The following is a 20,013-nucleotide window of genomic DNA, read 5'->3' on the forward strand; positions in this document are numbered from 1 at the left end:
CTCCGTCCTCCATCCTCCATCCTCCATCCTCCATCCTCCATCCTCCATCCTCCGTCCTCCATCCTCCGTCCTCTGTCCTCCATCCTCTGTCCTCCATCCTTTGGCCTCCATCCTCCGTCCTCCGTCCTCCGTCCTCTGTCCTCCATCCTCTGTCCTCCATCCTTTGGCCTCCATCCTCCGTCCTCCATCCTCCGTCCTCTGTCCTCCATCCTCTGTCCTCCGTCCTCTGTCCTCTGTCCTCCATCCTCCGTCCTCCGTCCTCTATCCTCTGTCCTCCGTCCTCCGTCCTCTGTCCTCTGTCCTTTGTCCTCCATCCTCCGTCCTCTGTCCTCCGTCCTCTGTCCTTTTTATGTTAATAGAAACGTATTGAGTTATTAACGCACAATTGTAAAATGTCAGGGCAGTGTATTTCTGCACGCACAATCAAGGAGCAGTTGTTATTTCTCGAGTGCGTGTGATTATTTTTAGCGCTGTGAAGCTGCTTGCATTATGATTAGATCCGCACGCCTGTAAAAAGGAACCAAATCATTTGATCAACATCATTATGGCCCTTCAGTGTGGAGTTTGCATGTTCTCACCGCATCAGCACGGGTTCTCTCCGGGTTCTCTCCGGGTTCTCTCCGGGTTCTCTGGCTTCTTCCCACAGTCCAAAGACATGCAGCTCAGGTTAATGGATCGACAGAGTGTGTCTGTGTCTATACGTGTCGGCCCTCTAGGGTAAGCGGTTAAAGAGCATGGAGTTTTTGATTATTTGGCAGGCATCAATAATTAAAAAGTCAAGCCTGCAAAGCCTTATAAAATGTTGAATTTTGATGGTTTGTCCGTTTTTAAACCAATTTCTCCGGAATTCTTCCACCAGTTTGATCATTTTGGCTGTGAAATGTTTGACAAACCAACGCACACCTGAACATCAAATCTACATGAAACGAGATAAAGAGGTTATGATTATTATCGTTAGATATTTCCTAAACCAAATGAGCCGGAGCGTGTGCGTGTTTATAAGACTGTGAGGCTTAATAAGAGAAATCTGTTGATCAGTACTGCAGTGGAGAAAGTACATTTACTCAAAGAACATTTTTATGGCACTTTATTTCCATTCTGTGCTACTTTATACTTCAACTTAATACTTTCACTTTTAATAAATCAGAAGTGACAGCTTCAGGTGCTAAAATATTCTACATGCAGTTGGTCTGTCCTCCATCTTGACAATCTACAACAATATAATATTTACATTTTGGAAGGGATCAATCTCCATTATTGGCATTATTGTGATACTTATAGTGCCTCCATTGTTATATATAAAACAAATGTTGATTTGTAGCTATCAACAAAGAATCTGAACACACAGAGCCAAAAACTAATCTGAGAGTACCTGGCAGTCAGAATTATTGTTGTACCCAGACTGTATCCAACACCTTTACATCTTTACATCTTTACATGTCATTTAGCTGACGCTTTTATCCAAAGCAACTTACAATAAGTACCTCATTGATTAGGGTAAGCCACTAAATTACAAAGGACTCTTCAACAGAGATTAAGTGACAACCACATCTTACAGTAAAAAGATGTATACACAGAGGAACTAAAGATGTATTATATCCAAGATATAACGATTTTTGTCTGCATTTGTTCATGTGTAAAATGTCTTTAAGCCTCTTTTAAATGACTGACCTTTCTTCAGATCACCAGACATTGTGAAAATACTCAATGACGTGAAAAGAAAAATCTACTATTCAGAAAATGGTAAATGGACCTGTACTTGTAAATCTCTTTTCTAGTCTTCAGACCACTCAAAGCTCTTTAACACAACATTACATCATTCACACCCATTCATACATGATGGGAGGAGCTACGGTTCCACCTGCACATCCATCAGGGATAACTAACATTCACACACAGTAGAACAGCTACAGGAGCAATTTGGGGTGAAGTGTCTTGCCCAAGGACACATCGACGTGGGCTAGTAGAGCCGGAGATCGAACCACCGATCCTCTGCTTGAAGGATGACCCTTCTCTCCACTGAGCCACAGTGTTCTGCTTTTACTGTCTTAGTTCTAAAAATTCCAGTTTTGACACTCTGGCCTGGCCACCAGCAGCGCGTGGGCTTCTTTCACGGGGTAAGGCGTAGTGGAGCTGGGAGAACGCAGGCGTGCCGAGGCAGTTAAGAGTTAATAAGAGAGTTATGTGGAAAACGCCCGACCAACAATTATTACAGAAGAATACCAAATCAAGGGTTAAGAAACCTGTAACCACGCCTGGAGTACGCCTGGACTTCACGATTAAGTACCAGTGAAGGGAAAACCATTGTACGTGGGGCAGCTGTGCAACTCAGGAGGGGGCCAATTATATAAAATATAAATCCATAGATATACATATAAATCTATCAAATATATACAGATATTGCATACAGATTTATATAGTAAATCTATATAAGTGCCGCTCACATACCATTTACACTCCTTATCGGCCAAAGTCTGATCTCTGCAATAGGCTACTTGTACAAGAAATGCACATTGATTTTGTTATTATTTTGGATAGTGTACTTCAATCCCTCCCATACACGTTTGCTTGATTATTTATCCGTCAATAAACTAAGAAGAAAATATAAGCACGTTGTCAGCTTGTAAAGGTTACAGAGAACGCGTGATGGACTTTCAAAAAGATATCGACACACATTTATGTACCGATATTTTGTGAAAACATCATTTGTTTAGTGTGGAAGAAATGGTTCTTTCACAGCCCGCTCTCTCTCACGCGGAACACAAGACCCTGGCAGAACACGTTTCAATAAATGTTGTGATCCTTTATTGATCCCGTGACGGATCTTTTCTGCTGTTTTCTCCTCCCTCCTCTCTTACGGGGAGGTCAGAGGTCAGGGAGAGCTGGACAGGAGCTCATTGGGCTTCATTGTCCATCTGAAAACGGCAGTGCGGCTCAGGAACTTGAACCGAGGTCGTCCGCTTGACTGATTTGCCTTTTTAAAATCACACGTTTTCCAACTAAACGGCCGACAAGGAGTTTGAGGCTGTGAGCCACAACACAAAGTAGTTATTGCTTTGTCGAGATTTCACATTTCTTATTCACACATCTCACATTGCCCCGAGCGCTTTCTCGTCAGTCGTCCTTGTGCATTTGCATACAAGAGTGTCGTCCTTCAGCTTTGAGCATTGCTTTCACAATGAGACGAGGCAGACGCTTGACTGGTCCTTGATTGTGTTGACGCTGACGCACAAGGTGGGTCAGCGCTGATTGCCTGCAGATGGCAGTGGGGCCTCGAATATGAGTGCTTCACTCTCATTAATTGGCATGATGCCTCCACGGTGACCCCCTCCCCTTTTCGTGCGTGTCCCGACGAGGCTGTCCTCTCCCCCGTGTCCACGGCGAGCGAGCATGAGCCTTGAAGTATGAGCTGCGTGCACAGGGCGCCGCCTTGTGGCCCGGAGGAGTGTCGCGGGGCGACATTTGAGAGGAGGCCTTCAGTGTTAAGAGGAGAAGACTCTCCGGGCGTCCAACACCTCCTCGGGGGGGCCTCACAACCTGGGAATCACACGCCGAGAGGTCTGTGCATTACAAAGTCAGATTTGTATCGTCAGTTTGATTGGGGCAGATGCGTTTTACGGTTGCATTTGCTCCGCATTGTCAGTTGTAACGAGGATGTCTCTGGGGCCCTCTGCATGAAAAGAGGGATGTACGCTGTTGTGGTGGTGGCCCCAAGGTCTCTTAGCCGTTTCTTCAGTTTGGTGTGCAAATGAGACAGTTGCCCGTTGAAATTAAGGACTGTGCCTTTAAATATTTATCATCCCCCCCCCATGCATAATAAATGAGTTATGGTGATGTGATACATGCATCGTTTGTGATGTTAATCTCCTATAGATCTGGTTTCCCTCAAACATGTCTTATTTTATAAACACATAGGAGAAACATAGGAAATAATAATAATATCATAGATGAGCCCAGTGACGAAGAGTTACAATGATGCTTCTTGTATTATGATTTGTCGATAATGAACGCTGCAGTAAAATACAGTTTTTCTCAACGTAAATGAGACCATGACACACCTGTTTAAAGTGGGTTCAAATGAATGTAAATGAAATTATTTTTCAGCGCAGACTAATCAGGACATAATTGTGGTTATTGCTCAGTGTCATGGCCTTTACTTCTGGTGACGTCACTCTGCACATCCGTGAGGCCGATGTGGAGCAAGCCACAAAATAAAATACTTGTGGAATTGTTGCTCTTATTCCTCCTGGAACATAAGCTTTAGTCACATCTAAATGCAGATGGTGACCTGAGAATAGCATTCATACCAGTGGTGCTGAGGGACATTTATTAGTGTTTTATATTGACAATTTAGGATCGGCACAATTTGAAGCCTACTTTAATAACTACCACTAAGAAGTAGGCCTTTTTCTTTCTTTTTTGTTATACTCAATAGGCCTAGATTTGATTGTGATTTTTCATTTTTACATTAGTGGTTATTACTAACTCACATATTAAGATGTTATGTCCAAAACATGATGATCAAATGTGATGCATTTAGCATCGTTTAGAGATGTGTCAACATGTACTGCTCACGTGACATCGTAACGATAAACAAATAGTATCATTTATGCGACACTAACAGTGTTGATACTCCAACATAGCAAGTTTAAAAAAAGTAATGCTTTTACTTTGGAGACCAAATTGCTATTGTTTACTGTCTAGTTTCATGCAGCGCACCGATTGAGCCCTTTGAGCTTCTCCAGCGGCTCGCTCCTCATATGTGGACAGATTGTAAAGCCCAGGCAAAATTGTTATTTGTGATATTGGGCTATACAAAATAAACTGAGGGGGGGGTTCACAGATAAAGCTGATTACCAAACTCATTCAAGGTTCATTGTTATTCATTGTGTTGTTTTTTTTGTCAGTAAATCATGGAAAATGTCCATCGCAATTTCCAACAGTCTAAGGTGAAATCCTTAATGTATAAAAAAACCAATATAAAACAGTCAAAACCCCAAACTGATAGAAGACCCAGGAAGACCCAGAAAGATAGTCCACATTCACACCTGAGACACAGTGAAAATGTTCAGATTCAAAACAATTTCATTGGTTTTCGAAATACTTTTAAATTGATTGTTGAACAAAATGAATCGTTAGTGGGAGGTTTCAGGGACTGCACAACAACCACAGACCTTAAGTGTGCCCACAACGCACACAGGAGGGTCACCACGAGTACCTTCGGCTTTTGTAAGCCTGGCTTTGTGCACTCCGCTCCTGAAATATGAATAAATGTTTCATTTTCATCATAAAATACAATAAATCCTTCACATATCTTGTGGCTGCATTGCATGCCGGTGTCTTGAAGCTGCTACCGTATAAACAGACTGATACTGCCCTACAATAGCCATAACATAAAGGCAACGACTCATAATATGACAGGGTTAAATCTCCGGCCTAAGCACCAAACTTTACGAGTAAACTAGTCCCAACTTCCAGGACTTGTAACCTAGTTTGAGAGAGTCACTGTTGAGCCTGGCTGTTACTTATGCAACTAAGCATCTTCCTTTAATACAGCGAGCCTCATCCAAAGCTGCTTGCCACTGAAGAGCGGATTCAGAAAGTAAACAAAGCCTTCTGCGTCTTGGATCATAATACCAGGTTAGATCTTAGGCAAGAGCTGTCTCTGTGAGTTGTTGGCCTGCATCCCTCCACAAATCCGTCTTAAAATCCCGCTCCATTTGTGCCAATCCAGTGATGCTCCCCCCCCCCCCCCCCCCCCCACCCCCCCCACCACCACCACCACCACCACCACCACCACCACACCCCCCGACAGCCTTGGGAAGGAATATCTTTGCATCTTCACAGGATGTATCTGCTCATCTGAAAAGCGAGGGGAACTCAGCTCTTCGCTGAGCCACTGGCTGAAGTTTGGGTGAAAACAGAAGCTCGCATCAATGAGTATATCAAAAAAAAAAAGAAAAAAGGATGAAGCATCACTAAGTTTCATATCTTTCTTTTTCACTTATCTCTCATCATTTCCAGAGGGAGATCCCCTGAACCTTGCTCTCGTATCACCAGCAGGTCAACGTTTGTTAAGCATTGGCATAACCTTTCCACAGTCATGGTTCCCAGAGGATGAACCCCTTTTGGAGATCCCCTGAGCCACCATGAGGTCCGCTGTACTTTGTGTTTAGTGCTAATAAGCAAATATGACATGCTAAACAGAGTAGGGGAACACGGTGAATAATATTACGGCCTCACTCCGTGACGTCATCTTCTGAGGTCCAGCCTCACAGAGCCACTGGCAGTACTGGACAGTAGTTTGTGGTTTGTAAGTGTACTTAGATTACATAGTGATACATGTTTTAACTGTCCTTTCATTTTTGTTCACCTCCTCACTTTTTCCTTTATCTTAGTCCGAGTGCATACGTATATATGTTATACACATATCTACATGTCCCATTTTAGTGTAACATTCCTCATATTCTTCATCTCTTCCATGACCACACTCTATATATATCACCCTCATACTTCTCATTCTATTGCCTATGACTATGATCTGGTCGGGGAAGCTGAGAGGATCGAGCATTTTGACAGATGACTGACTGGATACTTTGCTTTTCTCCGTGTGTTAAACCTGCGATATTCTCCACGATAAACGCTGCGTGGCTCGGAGACCTCTAATGGACTGCATCGGGTGTTTCTGGTATTTTGTCCACTCCATCTACTGTGCCCACGCCGTCACGGTTCTACAAAGGCAGGAAGACACGAGGAAAGAAAGGGAACCGAGAGGTTTCTGTTTTTAATTGCATCATTAGAATCACAAGATTAATAAAAAACTAAATGACATTTCACATGATAGCGTCAACCAAAACGCACATTTCCACAATACATAATACATCTGGTTATTACTCAAATGTGTGAAGCATTGATGGATTAAAAACAGCAGTTCTGAGAGCTGGTCTTTTTTGTTCATTCAGCTTAAATAATTACTTTGACTTTTTTTTTTAAAGCACATTTTGGAATAATTGTATAAAGAGTGAAAATATTACCCACAATCCAACTGTGAGTGATACCTAATTGGCTCAGTAATGTGTTCTCCTACTGTATGATCTTAAAATTGCAGTAATTATGGAGGTTATTTATTTTCTATTACAAGTGACGTTGTACTTTCAGTTGATGAAGTAACACAAGAGCACTTTAACTTACAATGAACAACACCTTTGACTAAATGGATTGATTTCATCTTGACAGAATATTGTGCTGCTGAGGTAAACGATAGTAGATGTGTTGCGTTTAAAACGCTGGCTACTGGCCCAGATGTAAAATCATATTCATGAGCGCTAAACATTAATACGCCTTATTCACTGAAGACATTGTGACATGTCACAGGGGGAAAAGCAGAGGTGAAAATGATCAAGCTTCAGACAGCTCACTGTTTAAAAAAAGGCTTATTGATTATATTATTACTGGTTACACATATCACGAGGAATGTTTTTAAAAGCATATCAGTCAGCTGAAGCGCTATGCGTCACATCATATAATAACTGATATTTATAAACTCTTACTTATATATTATATATTAGACTGTAATGACATTGAGTCAAATTTTGTGTTTAAATGTCGCGGAGGAACTTAGCTTGAGCACCAGTTGCCACCACACACACACACACACACACACACACACACACACACACACACACACACAGTCGACCTGCCGTCTCGTACAGGGGCTTAATGCCTCCACTTCAGCGCATAGTAAACATGTCTGTCCCGTGTAACTGGGCCCCGATGTCTCTATGCCCCACCTTTACATCCAAATAATAAGGTAAATCTCTAATTGTGACTGGGAGTCCAACCTTGTTTGAGGGGGCTGTTCCTGTCAATGGTTTGGACCAAATTTTAAATAAGTTTACAGACAAAATGTACTATAAATACCGTCCTGGCCATGAATCTCTGCCAGTGCAATACTTCAGTGACAAGTTCCAGCTGAGACTTTGGTCAGTATTACGACTGCATGCTGGCTTTCAGCTCCTGGAGGATGTCAGTGCCGCTGGTCCAGGCTATGACTTTAGCACTCAGAGAAGCGTTGTCTTCCAGTTTGGCCAGCAGTCTCTCCAGGGTGAAGCCCTTCCTGGGCATCACGACATCGCGCCCCCTCAGACAGGAAGTGGGACAGAGGTCGTTCCCGCCATCACCGGCGTACAACACCCGCTCGTACTCCACGCCCCCGTCGCACTGCTCTGACAGGTACCGCTCCAGGACTCTTCTCTTGCAGAGGTTGACGGGGCAGCGGGCGCAGTCGTGGGAGTGGTAACACTGCACCTCCATGTAGCCAAGCTCGTTGAACTTCGCCGGGTTGGTGAAGACCTGGTCGACGGCCGCCTGGAGGCCGGAGGCGTGGAGGATCCAGTCTATGAACACGGTGTTGGAGTCAGAGATGACGATGCAGTCAACGGTGCTCTTGTGGTCCGATATGAACGTCAACAAGTCCGTCATTCCAGCGGTGAAGGGGATGGTCTCCATCACACTGCGGACCCTCTCCGGACTGACCTTCTGGTCTCCTGGGTGGATAGATTAAAAAAATAAAGTTCAGAGGGCTGAAGAGCAAAGCAGGTCGGTGGGTGGTGGCAATAAAATGTCAAAGTGCAGCCGTTTGCAGGATCTATGGATACACCAATGAATGAACAGCCTACAAACAGGATCATGAATCGTCACCTATGTAGTTCATCACGCTGCCCATGAACTCGGTCCAGTGGCCTTTTCTGTAGGAATTCTTCACAGAGTCCGGAAGAGTCTGACCTGGAAGGCATCTGGGAAGAGAAAAACAACAACAAAAAGAGGTAATGTATCTCAACATTAAACACAGCAGACTGTGGTTCTTCACTGTCGGTGTGCTGTTGTAACCTCCTCGTATCAGACAGTCTTGTTGGAGTTCTAGAGATGTGTACTCATTTTACAGCATTAAAAATGCCGTTTCATTTATGGATTCAAGCAATATGTTATTTACTTAATCACCCAAGTGTCACTGTTGTCATCCACCACAGTGTGGTCGAAATCGAACACCATCAGAGTCTTCATTTTTCACCTGAAAAAAAAAATACATCACCGTTTCAAAACCAGGAGAAGAAATGACATGTCCAATAAGTAATAATAACAAGTATTATCGTGATTATAAATCTCTCATATTGTGTCCAGTCGTGACGCAGGCCCCGCGACTGAGTAGGTCTTATCGTTCAGCAGCACCAGCCGTGACAGAGCACATTACAGTCGGAAAGTTACCAAAGCAACTGTTACACCTCAATGAATCGCTCTGCTGCGCGCGCCGATTGGTGTCCCGACACCTCAGTGAACCCCGAGACGCGTCACATTATTTACGTTTCACTGTAAATTAAAGTTTAAGCTCGCTGAGTTTCAGACGACCGATTTTCGAAAGAGGTCTGGTGTAACTTCGTCCCGGTGAACGGCCTAGCAGCCCGGCTAATCCTCCCAGTGAAACTCTGATTCAGATCCGACTCCGAGGGGATAATAACCGGAATGACAGCTAGTTCCGTCCTAAACTTTACCCCAGGTTTGGATATAAAATATTAGGCAAAACCGACCTCCGCCTGTTCTGACATTAGTCTTCCTCCTCCGTCTTGTTGCGTTACAACGTATGACGAAGCTACTCGGACCCGCCACCTGCTGGTGAAGTGTCACATTGTGTCTTTTATAACTTGTAATAAACAGTATTATTATAGCCACAGTCGTTCCTGTGTCTTATTAAAACAGATACTTTGAGATATTACGTATGTGGGGTTTGCTGTAATACATACTTGTGTAATAATATTGCCCGAATGAATGCACAAGTCGCATGTGTGACTAAAGCGTGACCGCACCGCTCCGCTCCTTTGAACCACTGGGCGGCAGTAACACACAACTCGAACCACGCACAACAAAACGTAGAAGAAGAAAAAACCCTGTCAGCCTACTTCCTGGTTGCGTAGCGTCAAAAACAACCCCCTCTCTGTTGAGACTGTGGATTGTGTTTCTCCCTCATCTGTAAAGCTCAAACTCCGTCATTTACCTCCCGACCACCATGTTCAGGGGTTTCGGGACGTGGCTGGGCCTGGAGGACCAGTCGTACAACAAGGACCTGAGTGTGCTGGAGCAGGAGGAGAAGGTGGTGGAGGCGCAGAACGAGGTAAACAAACAGCAACCAGCTGACGAGGGCGGACAACCGGAGGCGGACCGAGAGACCGAGCACGGGAAAGGACTCGGCGGTGAGAAAGAAACTGCGTCCGCTGTGTTGTTGAGAGGGAGATAACATCAAACTAGCAGAGCTAAGTCAGTAGCTAAAAGATGTGGCTTGCCATTAATCGACGGTTATGATGATGATGATGATGATGATGATGATGATGATCATGATGATGATGATGATGATGATGATGATGGTGTTGTCATCTCTGAAGATTACATCTTTAGCTTCGCGTCCAGTGCCACCAAGAAGATCTCTGAGTCTGTGGTGGAGACCGCTCAGAACATCAAGAAGACGGTGGAGGAAGGGAAGATCGACGGCATCATCGACAAGGCATTGGTTCTTCCTGCTGCTGCTGTCAAGAGCAGCAGTTTGCAACATTTCACACATCTCTTCCTTCTTATTCAACTTGTATGTGTGTGGGTTTTTTGTAGACTTTCCTGGGAGACTTCCAGAAGGAGCAAGAGAAGTTCGTCCAGGAGAAGAAAGCCAAAAAATCTGGTACGTTTCGAATCAGGAATCTTCTTCACAACAAGTGATTGATTACTCACGAAGCGAGCAGAAAAGGTGAACCTTATTTAGTCGCACAACAGGGGACACAGGCCACAGCCAAATCCGACAGAACCCCACTGTAAGGCAAGCGGCACGTCACTGCAACCGAGTAGACTTGATGAGGATTTGTAGTTTTCAAAGCTGCTTAAAAAGTAATATGTCAATATTAGATCCATTATAATTTCTGTTAATCCAAGCCAGCTGCAATCAACTCCTGCAGCGATGTGGCCGTTCAGGTGCAGCACGGTTCCTAAAGGGACTTCCAGCTACGCCACTCCCTGTAAGCATAACATGGCTATTTGAAATCAATAATCCAGCTCAATGAGTCAGTCACACTTTATGTGTATAGCACCTCATGTACAGGTCAGTGCGGTACAAACCAATGGGTCAAACAAATGGACACTACTGCACGGGAAAAACAGAAGTGATGAAAGTGGCATCAGAATGAAGTAGTTTTAGAAAGTGAGATGACGCTTGAACATTTGATAAGGAAGGCACGTTATCGACCGCTCCTTGTTTCGTCTGCATCCCATTTACTGTCGCGACGTTGGTACGCCTCAAATTAAAGGGTGATTATTGTTTGATTATTATTATGCGTGTGTGCGTGTGTGTGTACAGACGCAGCGGTGCCCCCGTGGGTCGGCTACAATGAGGAGGAGACCATCCAGCAGCAGATCCTCGCCCTGTCGGCCGTAAGCGAAAGACGTCACGGCACTAAATGAAAGCGTCGACACGCCCGCGACGTCGTTGCTCTTTTAAACTTTTGTGTTCACACCAAGCTCCCTGTCTCGCTGATCGTAGGACAAGAGGAACTTCTTGCGCGACCCTCCTGCCGGTGTTCAGTTCCACTTCGACATGGAGCAGATGTACCCGCTGGCTGCAGTGATGCTGGAGGAGGACCAGCTCCTCAACCGCATGCGCTTCGACCTGGTCCCTAAACAGTTAGTAGTGTGTCTGTGTTGTGTGTTGTATATGTGTGTGTGTTGTGTGTCAAAATGCTGATCTATGTATGCGATGTGTTTGACAGAGTGAAGGAGGAGGTTTTCTGGAGGAATTATTTCTACCGGGTGTCTCTGATCAAGCAGTCGGCTCAGCTCACGGCGCTGGCGGCCCATCAGCAGCAGCAGCAGCAGCAGCAGCAGCAGAAGGACGGCGAGGACAAAGCGGCCAGTGTCTCAGCCGAGGACGTCGTCCTAACAGGTCCGACCGTCGTCCACATTTCACCTGCGTTTGCTTCTTTTACACATCCACATGCACCTCACAAGCCTCTCCCAACTCAGCGTGCTGTGCGCTCCGATTGGCCGGTGCTCCCACGATGAACCTTAGCCGCCAGATGCATCAAACTCCTGTTGACTCGTGGTTCTGGTTTACAGACGTCAAATCACTGATAAAGCGGCAACATGTGCACAAGCCCTACATTTCCTCACCAGCAGTTAAATCAATCCCTTCCGTTAGTGCCCGTAACTCGTGAGACCCGTCGGTGAAAAACTGTGGCTACTCGTAGCACACATATGGTTAATTCCTCACGTTGTTTATGTAGTTTTAAATAACACTGTGTGTTGACATTTTACAAATCTCTGTGCACACAATATCAGATGATCAGTGAAATTAGCGAATAGCCTTAATGTTTGCAACCTTATTTGCTCTTTTAAAATAAATGTATTTTGTATAGCCCAAAATCACAAATTCAGTCTGTACACATATGACATCCTCTGTCCCGGGACCTCACATCGGATCAGGAAAAACTCCCCAAAAACAAACTTTAATGAGGAACGAAGACGAAACCTCAGAGCCGTGGTCAATAGAACAACAACAATAGAATTATAACAGTCAGTCCATATGAAATAAATTATAGATTTACTCTTTTTATAAATAAAAACATGTGAAGTGCACACGGCAGGCTCTTGTTTTTTTAAATACCAGTTAAGGGTTGTGTGTGTGTGTGTGTGTGTGTGTGTGTGTGTGTGTCTGTTTCCCCACACTGATATTTGTATATGGAAAACTAACCGCTATATGATTTCCTTGTAGACAACACCAGACCCAAAACTCCACCAGTTTCCATCGGCGACATACAGCAGGTTAGAGCACTCAAACGCAGACTCTGCTCCAATCGTTCTAAAAAGAGGGACGAGTAACAGCCCGTGTCCTCTTTCTGTCCCATGTCCCGTCAGCCGCCCCAGGAGGAAGAGGAGGAGATGTCGACGAGTCCCGGTGTGTCCGAGTTTGTGAGCGACGCTTTCGACTCGACGAGCATCAACCAGGAGGACCTGAGGAAAGAGATGGAGCAGCTGGTGCTGGACAAGAAGGACAGCGCGCCCTCCGCCGACGGTCCGCTTCATAAGCGTCGGACGATTGCAAGCAGTGTCGTTTCATAAGTGTGCAGTTCCAAAAACTGCCTCGCTCATGACCTCTCCTTCTTCTTCTCCCATTCAGATGAGACGGCAGACTGGGAGAAGGAGCTGCAGCAGGAGCTCCAGGAGTACGAGGTGGTGACCGAGGTGGACAACAAAGACGACCAGTGGGACCAGGAGATCGAGAAGATGCTCCAGGCCGACGACAACTAGGCGGCTGCCGCTCGCTGATCTTGCCCAGAACGGAGGACTCGGTGACCCGGTGATACACAAGCCATCATGTAAAGCGCCCGTAACCCAATGACGGTGTAGATCCAATAATGGCAAGAGTGTGTCGCCTCTTCTGGAAACGATTGGGCGTATCCAGAGGTGTTAGTAGTAGTGACGCTACTTCATTGCTCCTTCCTACTTTTATCTACTTGCTTTCCCCTCCCCCCTCTCTCTTTTTGATTGGGGGGAAGACAAAAACATAGACAAAAACATGCTACAGGGCGCTCCAGTACAAGTACAGTGAATTGTATAATGGGGGGGTGGGAGCTTGTTTGAAATGACATGAAACGTTCTATCTCTGTTTCCTCTGCTGCTCTCTGGAGGGTTGTACAGTAAAGTCTCGGTTTAGTCATAGTACAGGAAAGTCAAATGTAAAGTTACTGTTCTGTAAATAAATAAAAAAAGGATTCTAACACTCTACCTAACTTCCAGTTGCATTCCCCTTTCATTGCATCCGCTTGTCATTTTGTATCTCGTGTCTGCTTTTTCTTTTTGTTTCTCTGCAACTGAAATACTGTAACTTTTTTGTTTCACCTGTCATGCTTTAATAAATATGTATCTGTTATTATGGACAATATACATCATGTGTAAGTGGACCACCAAGCCCAGGGGAGCTGGGTTTTAAAAGGGCATTCGCTATAGTGTTGACATAAAGTTTATTATTGTTAACCAGTGTATTAAAGGCATCTTTCCAAAAGCACTGAGAGGCAAGTGAGAGAAACATTTTCTCCTTTGTGTTCGTGACTTAGTCAATTTGATCTTCTTTTTTTCATTTGTGAAAGGTTTGGACAAGTGAATTTAGTTGTTGCAGTCACGGATCATGTGTTTGTTGTAGTGCTCATTTTGTCCACAAGAGGCTGAAGTGACTAATGACTAAACAAGCAACTTGGGGTTATGTTGAGGGCTGCTGAGAGGCAATTGAAACGCTCCCGATTTGGTATTGGATACCTTTAAATCTTAAACACAGGAGAGAAAGCAATTGAGACATTCTTTTCCTTTTCCTTCCTCCTTGACTCTCAGGGCTTCAGGACATCTTTGTTCTCCCAGAACATCATTGAGGCAGACGGAACACTTTGAATGCTAAAATAACAGAAGTGAAGATTTGGTTTTATTTAGTGTCCTGAACCTCTCCACTTAAGACAGTCTGGAAACTAACTGGTTCAGCAAGCCAGCACCTCAGCAGATGTGTGTGGTCGAGCTAGCAGGTGTTGAAATGGTGCAGGGATGATGTATTTGTGTAGGTCAACCCCACAAGTTAGCGCAGGTCAGTGCTAATATCCTCATTTTATTTAATACACCATCAGTTGGTTTGAATGTGTGCAACATGGTTTAACCCGCAATTAAAGCAACTCAAAAAAACTGATGACTTTATTTAGTTTGATCTTATTGACACTTGCAGGTGGACGTGTCATTGGAAGTTAACGGTGAGTGTTTAGGTTTAACCAATTCCCGTCTTTGTCATTTTAATCATGAACATAATAGATTGGTACAGGGATGATGGTCAATCCAATATGGGACGCTAGCGTCACTGGTTCCCTTGATAATCTTATCAAAGATAATCTTAACAAATGAACACCGCTTTATGAAGCATTATTGCAATCACCAGAGGTGAGAAAGCTAACGTTGGACACAACGGTCGATCATTTTGCAAGTTAAGAAAGTCCCAGTTTGTCACAGAGTTGTCGTAGTATCATTTAGTTTGGTGTGGACCAATCAGCGAGACTGTTACCTTGGTTCGCTAGCTAGCTAGGTAACCTAGCTGTGTCCATGCACAAATGTAACATTATTTCACCTGACGGGTTTTATCCAGCTTTTTCTCAGCCGCGAGGTTAAAGAATGAGCAAGACCCGTTGTTTGTTTGAGGCATCGTAGCACAAAACACAGTTTTACCACAATATACATTGTCACATGAAAAATCATCTTTACATCATGTGTAATTCGTAGCACAATTCAAACGGGATCGGATAATTTTTTGTCCCTCACGTACATGTTTTTTACAAAACAAGTCATTCGTAATTCAGTTGGTGGTCAACCGAAAGGGTGAGAGTTTGTCTCAACTCCCTCTATTTTTTCTTTTGTATTAATGGTGATTTTATTTATTTATTCACTTGATATCACTGTACTGTCTAACCATGTTGTCCTATTAAAAGATATGTAAATAATATGAACAAATAACTGTATTGAAGTTGAATTTATACATTGGAAAAATGACCAACATTAAGGGCAGATATTAGGGCACTTCTCTAGCAAATCTGAACTAACTTCAAGTTTTAGTTGAAAAATGACATGAGATATAGTAGATAGTACACCATCGCTTTTATTCCACTGTTGTTCATCGCCGGGGTGATATTGATCAATTGCATCACTTTCTTTCTCGGTTTTGCTGTCAGTCGAGTCTTTGTCAGTAGCTCTTTAACCAACGCTGGTATCGATCTTCTCACCTAACTCTTGGTAAGAAAGTGAATAAGCACACGTCCAGATCCGTCAAACCCGTCTTTATCAATTCATATATCTTAGTTTCTGGAAATTTGTGTTACCACCCACTCCTCATTTCTTGATTTTATTTGCGTATGACTAGGAGTATAAATAAAGCAGATTAATCACAATTAACCCAAGGATTAAGGATAATTAACCCAGTTAAATGGTTAAAGATAAATACCAGAATGATATATAGTTAAGAATGCTAAAATGCCACATTATCCTACATGTACATTTTAAGAAGGATAAATATGCTGCATAATGTTACTTTGTCCGTGTTCCACAGTCCATATTGCCCTTTCTGTAGGGTGTTGTACTTTCCCATACAGTGAGTTACTATCCTCCTAAAGTAGCTATGTTGTGTCTGTTCCGATGGAAACTTTCACATTTCACCTTTGTGGCAGTGGGGTGTGGTTAGACTCAGCTGTAGAGTGGGTGGAGCGGGGGGGTGGCTCAGGGAACAGTGCCGGAATGATGTCTAATCAGTCTCAGCTGGGGCTGAGGGTTAATCAGCCTCAGCTGGGGTTAATCTGTCTGTCTCTTCCCATTAAAGAGCAGGAGGGACTGAGAGGCGAGAGGGAAGAGCGAGAAGCGTCACTGAGCCTGTATTTGTGATTGCTGAGACTAAAAGCATGTTGAACTACCTCAAGCTGTGTGCTGCCTCTGTGCAAGTCCGCAACTCACCGGGTAACAGGGAAACCTGTTACAACCTTATTTACTGGTGGTCACCGATCGGTGAGAGAGCGGCTGCAATGGAGATAGTTCATGTTTCAGTTTGTTGCACATGGAATTGTAGTGGTCCTCCCAATCAGGTCGGCCTCTGTAGCTTTCTCACTGTTGTCCTAACTTCAGACTTCAGTGTTCATCCCTTTTCACGAGGATGGTCACTCCAGGCGAAGCAGCATTCTGCATGACTTCAAAACCGAGTTGATGTCGAGTTTGGCACGCAGTCAACGCTTTCGATGGACGAACGGCACTGTTCCGGCCTGAAATGGGAGGTGGAGCTGGGGGGCAGAGAGGAAAGCCAGTCGAGAGGGTGACTAAGTACATGTGGAATGGTGAGAAAGGAGGCCGGGATGTATTCATAGTAGAAAGTCTGTAATCATGTAAATAGGAAGAGAACAAACACATAGCTGTGCTTGTGCCAACCAGACAGCACAGTTGTGTCTCAGCATGCCCAGCATGCGTTTGGGTGCAGGAGCGGTGGAAACAGATGCGCTGTCTGCAGTGTCCGTATGCTTCCTCCCACCGCAGTTTGGTGCTAAAACGAACCGGAGAGTAAATGCTTGTTTGCAACTGGCAATCAATACAAGGATCAATATTCAATATGCTAATGCATGCTGCGCATTCTGTCTTCTTCTTGGGGCTTTAAAGTGTGTGTCTTAGCATAAAATGTGAAGAAAAAAAAACACTAGACAGCTTGATGAATAATTCTCCATGCGGCACAACGTGTTGTCTCTTGGTTGTCTCTCTCTCACACACGCACGCGTGCATCACTCCCATCACCACATCACAGTTAGAGTCCACCAGCTGGTGTCTAGCAGGTCACCCAGTTGTCACCATGGTAACAAAGCCCTGCAGATGAGGACCCATGTGTGTTTGGTTTATTGCTTGTTTGTGTGATGTTGGTTTAACAATAAGCATTTCAATATGCATACAGGCAGGTGTGCGTGCGTGCGTGCCTGCGTGCATGCGTGTGTGTGTGCATGCGTAGCCCTCATAGCCTTCACATCTTCTTGCCCATATTCCAGACAAAGAGACAGAATTAACAAAGATGAGAGATAAACCTGTGGAGACAAACACAACATTAAGTGTGTGTTTCATGTGTGTATCCGACCCAACCAATTGTTGTCGGATTGTGAGCATTTTACAGCAACTGTATAACGCAACACCCCCCCTATAGCCTGCCAGGATACGCGAGGGAAGGAATGTTCTTAAAATGGGGGCGCTTGAAAGAAAAAGGTTGAAGGGAACAGAAGCGGGAGGGGGGGGGGGGATTATAAAAGGTGCCGGACTGAGAGGGATGCGGGTGGAAATATAGGGGAGAGTGAAGCCCCACAGCTAAACTTGGTAAACAGCACTTGAGCACAAGTTACAATATTCTGTTCTGGGACTCAAAGACACCTGAAGGGCCTCAGGGAACTACGACTAAACTAAACTGTAGTTCCTCTTTCTGGCCTTCAGCAAGTTACTGTCACCCTTCAGACATTCTCATGATATATTCTGTATGTTAGGCCATACATTAGGATTGCTATTCTACTGTTATTAGTTGATCTTTCGTTTAAACTACTTTTACAAAAGTTATTTTTAAGTCTTGACACATGTCTGTATACCTTTGTGTGAACCAAGATGGTCAAACATTATAAATAAGCTTACAATTGGTCCTTTATGCTTCCAGGTGTCAGTGACTTAGATCCCCTTAGCAACCTCTTCACCAGGGGTGGGCAAACTTTTTGGCTCAGGCCACATTGACTTTTAAAATTTGACAGACAGGCCGGGCCAGTATCAGATGGATGGAGAGCAGGGGCGTTTGTAGGATTCCAAGAAAGGGGGGGGGGGGGGGTAAGCCCCAAGGGGAGTGACACCCTGTTGAATCATATGGACACTATCACTGAGATAAAGATTAACTAGTTCAGTGTCAAATATACCATTCAATGGAAATCAACTAAAATGTAAAGAAACCGTTTCAGTGGAACAGTGTTGTTTGTCCAGGGCGGTGCAGTCCCGTGGGTTTGATGTGCGTTGTTATGCCGAGGAAAAATTGTACAACTCTAAACGTGGACGTGAGCAGCGAGCAGCAGGCTGGACTCGCAGCCTGACGCACCAGCAGAAAGCATGGCACGCAGCGCGGTGACGCTTCTCCGTTCCCGACTTGAGTTTCCTGAACCACAATGACGGCAACAGACCAGCATAGATGTTTCTTAATGCTAATTTATTGCTCAGCTCTTTCAGGCTGTTTGTGCGCCTCTCCTGCAGCAGAAAGCGTGACGGCGCTCTTTAACCTGCAGTGTTCTGCTGCAAGAGCGCGCACACGCAGCCCCGAGGGTACGAAGCTTTACAGCGGTCTTTACTATAATTTATAATTCATAATACTCGGCGGGCCGGATTCGGCCCGCGGGCCGTAGTTTGCCCACCCTTGCCCACTGATGCCTGAAATGAAAGGAAACTCACTGCAAAGAAAGTAACACCGAATAGGTGTTACTTATAGGCCGATTTGAATGGTTGCTACAAACATGTAAAATTCACCTGAAATACAAAACTCCCAGGATGAACGGCTGAACTTGTGATAAGTGGAGAGCTGATTTAAAGCACTGTAAAGCTGTTGTGTCCGTGGGGAATGTTGGTATTTCACATTTATGACCGGGCTGTAAAGTCATTTAAAGTACGGAGGGTGTAGCGCTGTGGTCCCCAGAGGCTCGGACTATTGTTAGTGAATTTAAATCAGAATCAGAAGCGTTTATTTGCCAAGTACGTTGCACATAGGCCTACAAGGAATTGGACTAGGTGAAAGGTGCATCACAATAAACATAATTTAAAGATTAATATGGTCGTACTTTAAAAGAATTACATATTATAAAATAAAAGTGCCATGTGTATTTTAATAAAGAAAAGATGCACAAGGAAAGGTGTTAAGTACGAGATGGAGAGTATTTCTGTCGCCTCTCAACGTGGCGGTGGCTGAGCCGGTGGCTCGCAGCTAACGGTGCCAAACTTCGGCAAAAGTGCTAAAAGCGCTAACAGTGTTTACCTGACGGGAAAACGGGAAATGGATGCTACGCCGTCTGTTGGGACGATGTTATCAGCTGTCGCCTTCATATCAGAGCCGTGGCACACTCTCATGCACTAACGGGCATTGAAAGTCTGGCTATGTCAACAAAGCAAAGAGAAGCTCAGATAGCGAACGTGTAACTCAAAAACACACACATTCACAGACAGAACCCTGCTTGTATAAGCGTGTGATATTTGTTGCAAAACATTGCACGCGGGGGAAAGACGGATTTAAGAAAACTAGCTTTTGGGTGTTATCCTTCAAAGGTTGCTGGTGGGAAACCATAATTACAGGATAAGTGACTGAATCACAAAGGCGCTGTGTTTTATGTCCTGCCCCACACCTGTCACGTGATGGGACAGTCGGCGGTTGCT

At 44.5% G+C, this 20,013-nt stretch overlaps 2 protein-coding genes across 3 annotated transcripts; one reads left to right on the top strand and one right to left on the bottom strand.

Moving 5' to 3' along the window:
- Window positions 1–6,758: 6,758 nt before the first annotated feature.
- phospho2 (phosphatase, orphan 2) lies at window positions 6,759–9,661 on the bottom strand. Of its 2 annotated transcripts, none has more exons than XM_034563621.1 (4): window positions 9,585–9,661; window positions 9,001–9,070; window positions 8,701–8,795; window positions 6,759–8,546 (listed from the first exon to the last, which is right to left on the bottom strand). In XM_034563621.1, exons 2-4 carry the CDS (start codon window positions 9,018–9,020, stop codon window positions 7,990–7,992), a joined length of 672 nt encoding a protein of 223 aa, XP_034419512.1. In that variant the 5' UTR covers window positions 9,021–9,070; window positions 9,585–9,661; the 3' UTR covers window positions 6,759–7,989. The 2 variants fall into 2 exon arrangements, with proteins under 2 accessions (XP_034419512.1, XP_034419505.1); XM_034563614.1 differs by having other exon boundaries at window positions 6,765–8,546; window positions 8,993–9,070.
- A 253-nt stretch (window positions 9,662–9,914) lies between these two features.
- On the top strand, window positions 9,915–13,957 carry syap1 (synapse associated protein 1). The gene is made up of 9 exons (XM_034563634.1): window positions 9,915–10,244; window positions 10,434–10,552; window positions 10,654–10,720; window positions 11,390–11,463; window positions 11,573–11,712; window positions 11,799–11,971; window positions 12,800–12,849; window positions 12,943–13,099; window positions 13,205–13,957. The coding sequence occupies exons 1-9, from the start codon at window positions 10,061–10,063 to the stop codon at window positions 13,333–13,335; spliced, it is 1,095 nt and encodes a 364-aa protein (XP_034419525.1). The 5' UTR covers window positions 9,915–10,060; the 3' UTR covers window positions 13,336–13,957.
- The last annotated feature ends 6,056 nt before the right edge of the window (window positions 13,958–20,013 follow it).

This window comes from Cyclopterus lumpus, chromosome 3 (genome assembly GCF_009769545.1).
Source record: "Cyclopterus lumpus isolate fCycLum1 chromosome 3, fCycLum1.pri, whole genome shotgun sequence".
Lineage (NCBI taxonomy): Eukaryota > Metazoa > Chordata > Actinopteri > Perciformes > Cyclopteridae > Cyclopterus > Cyclopterus lumpus.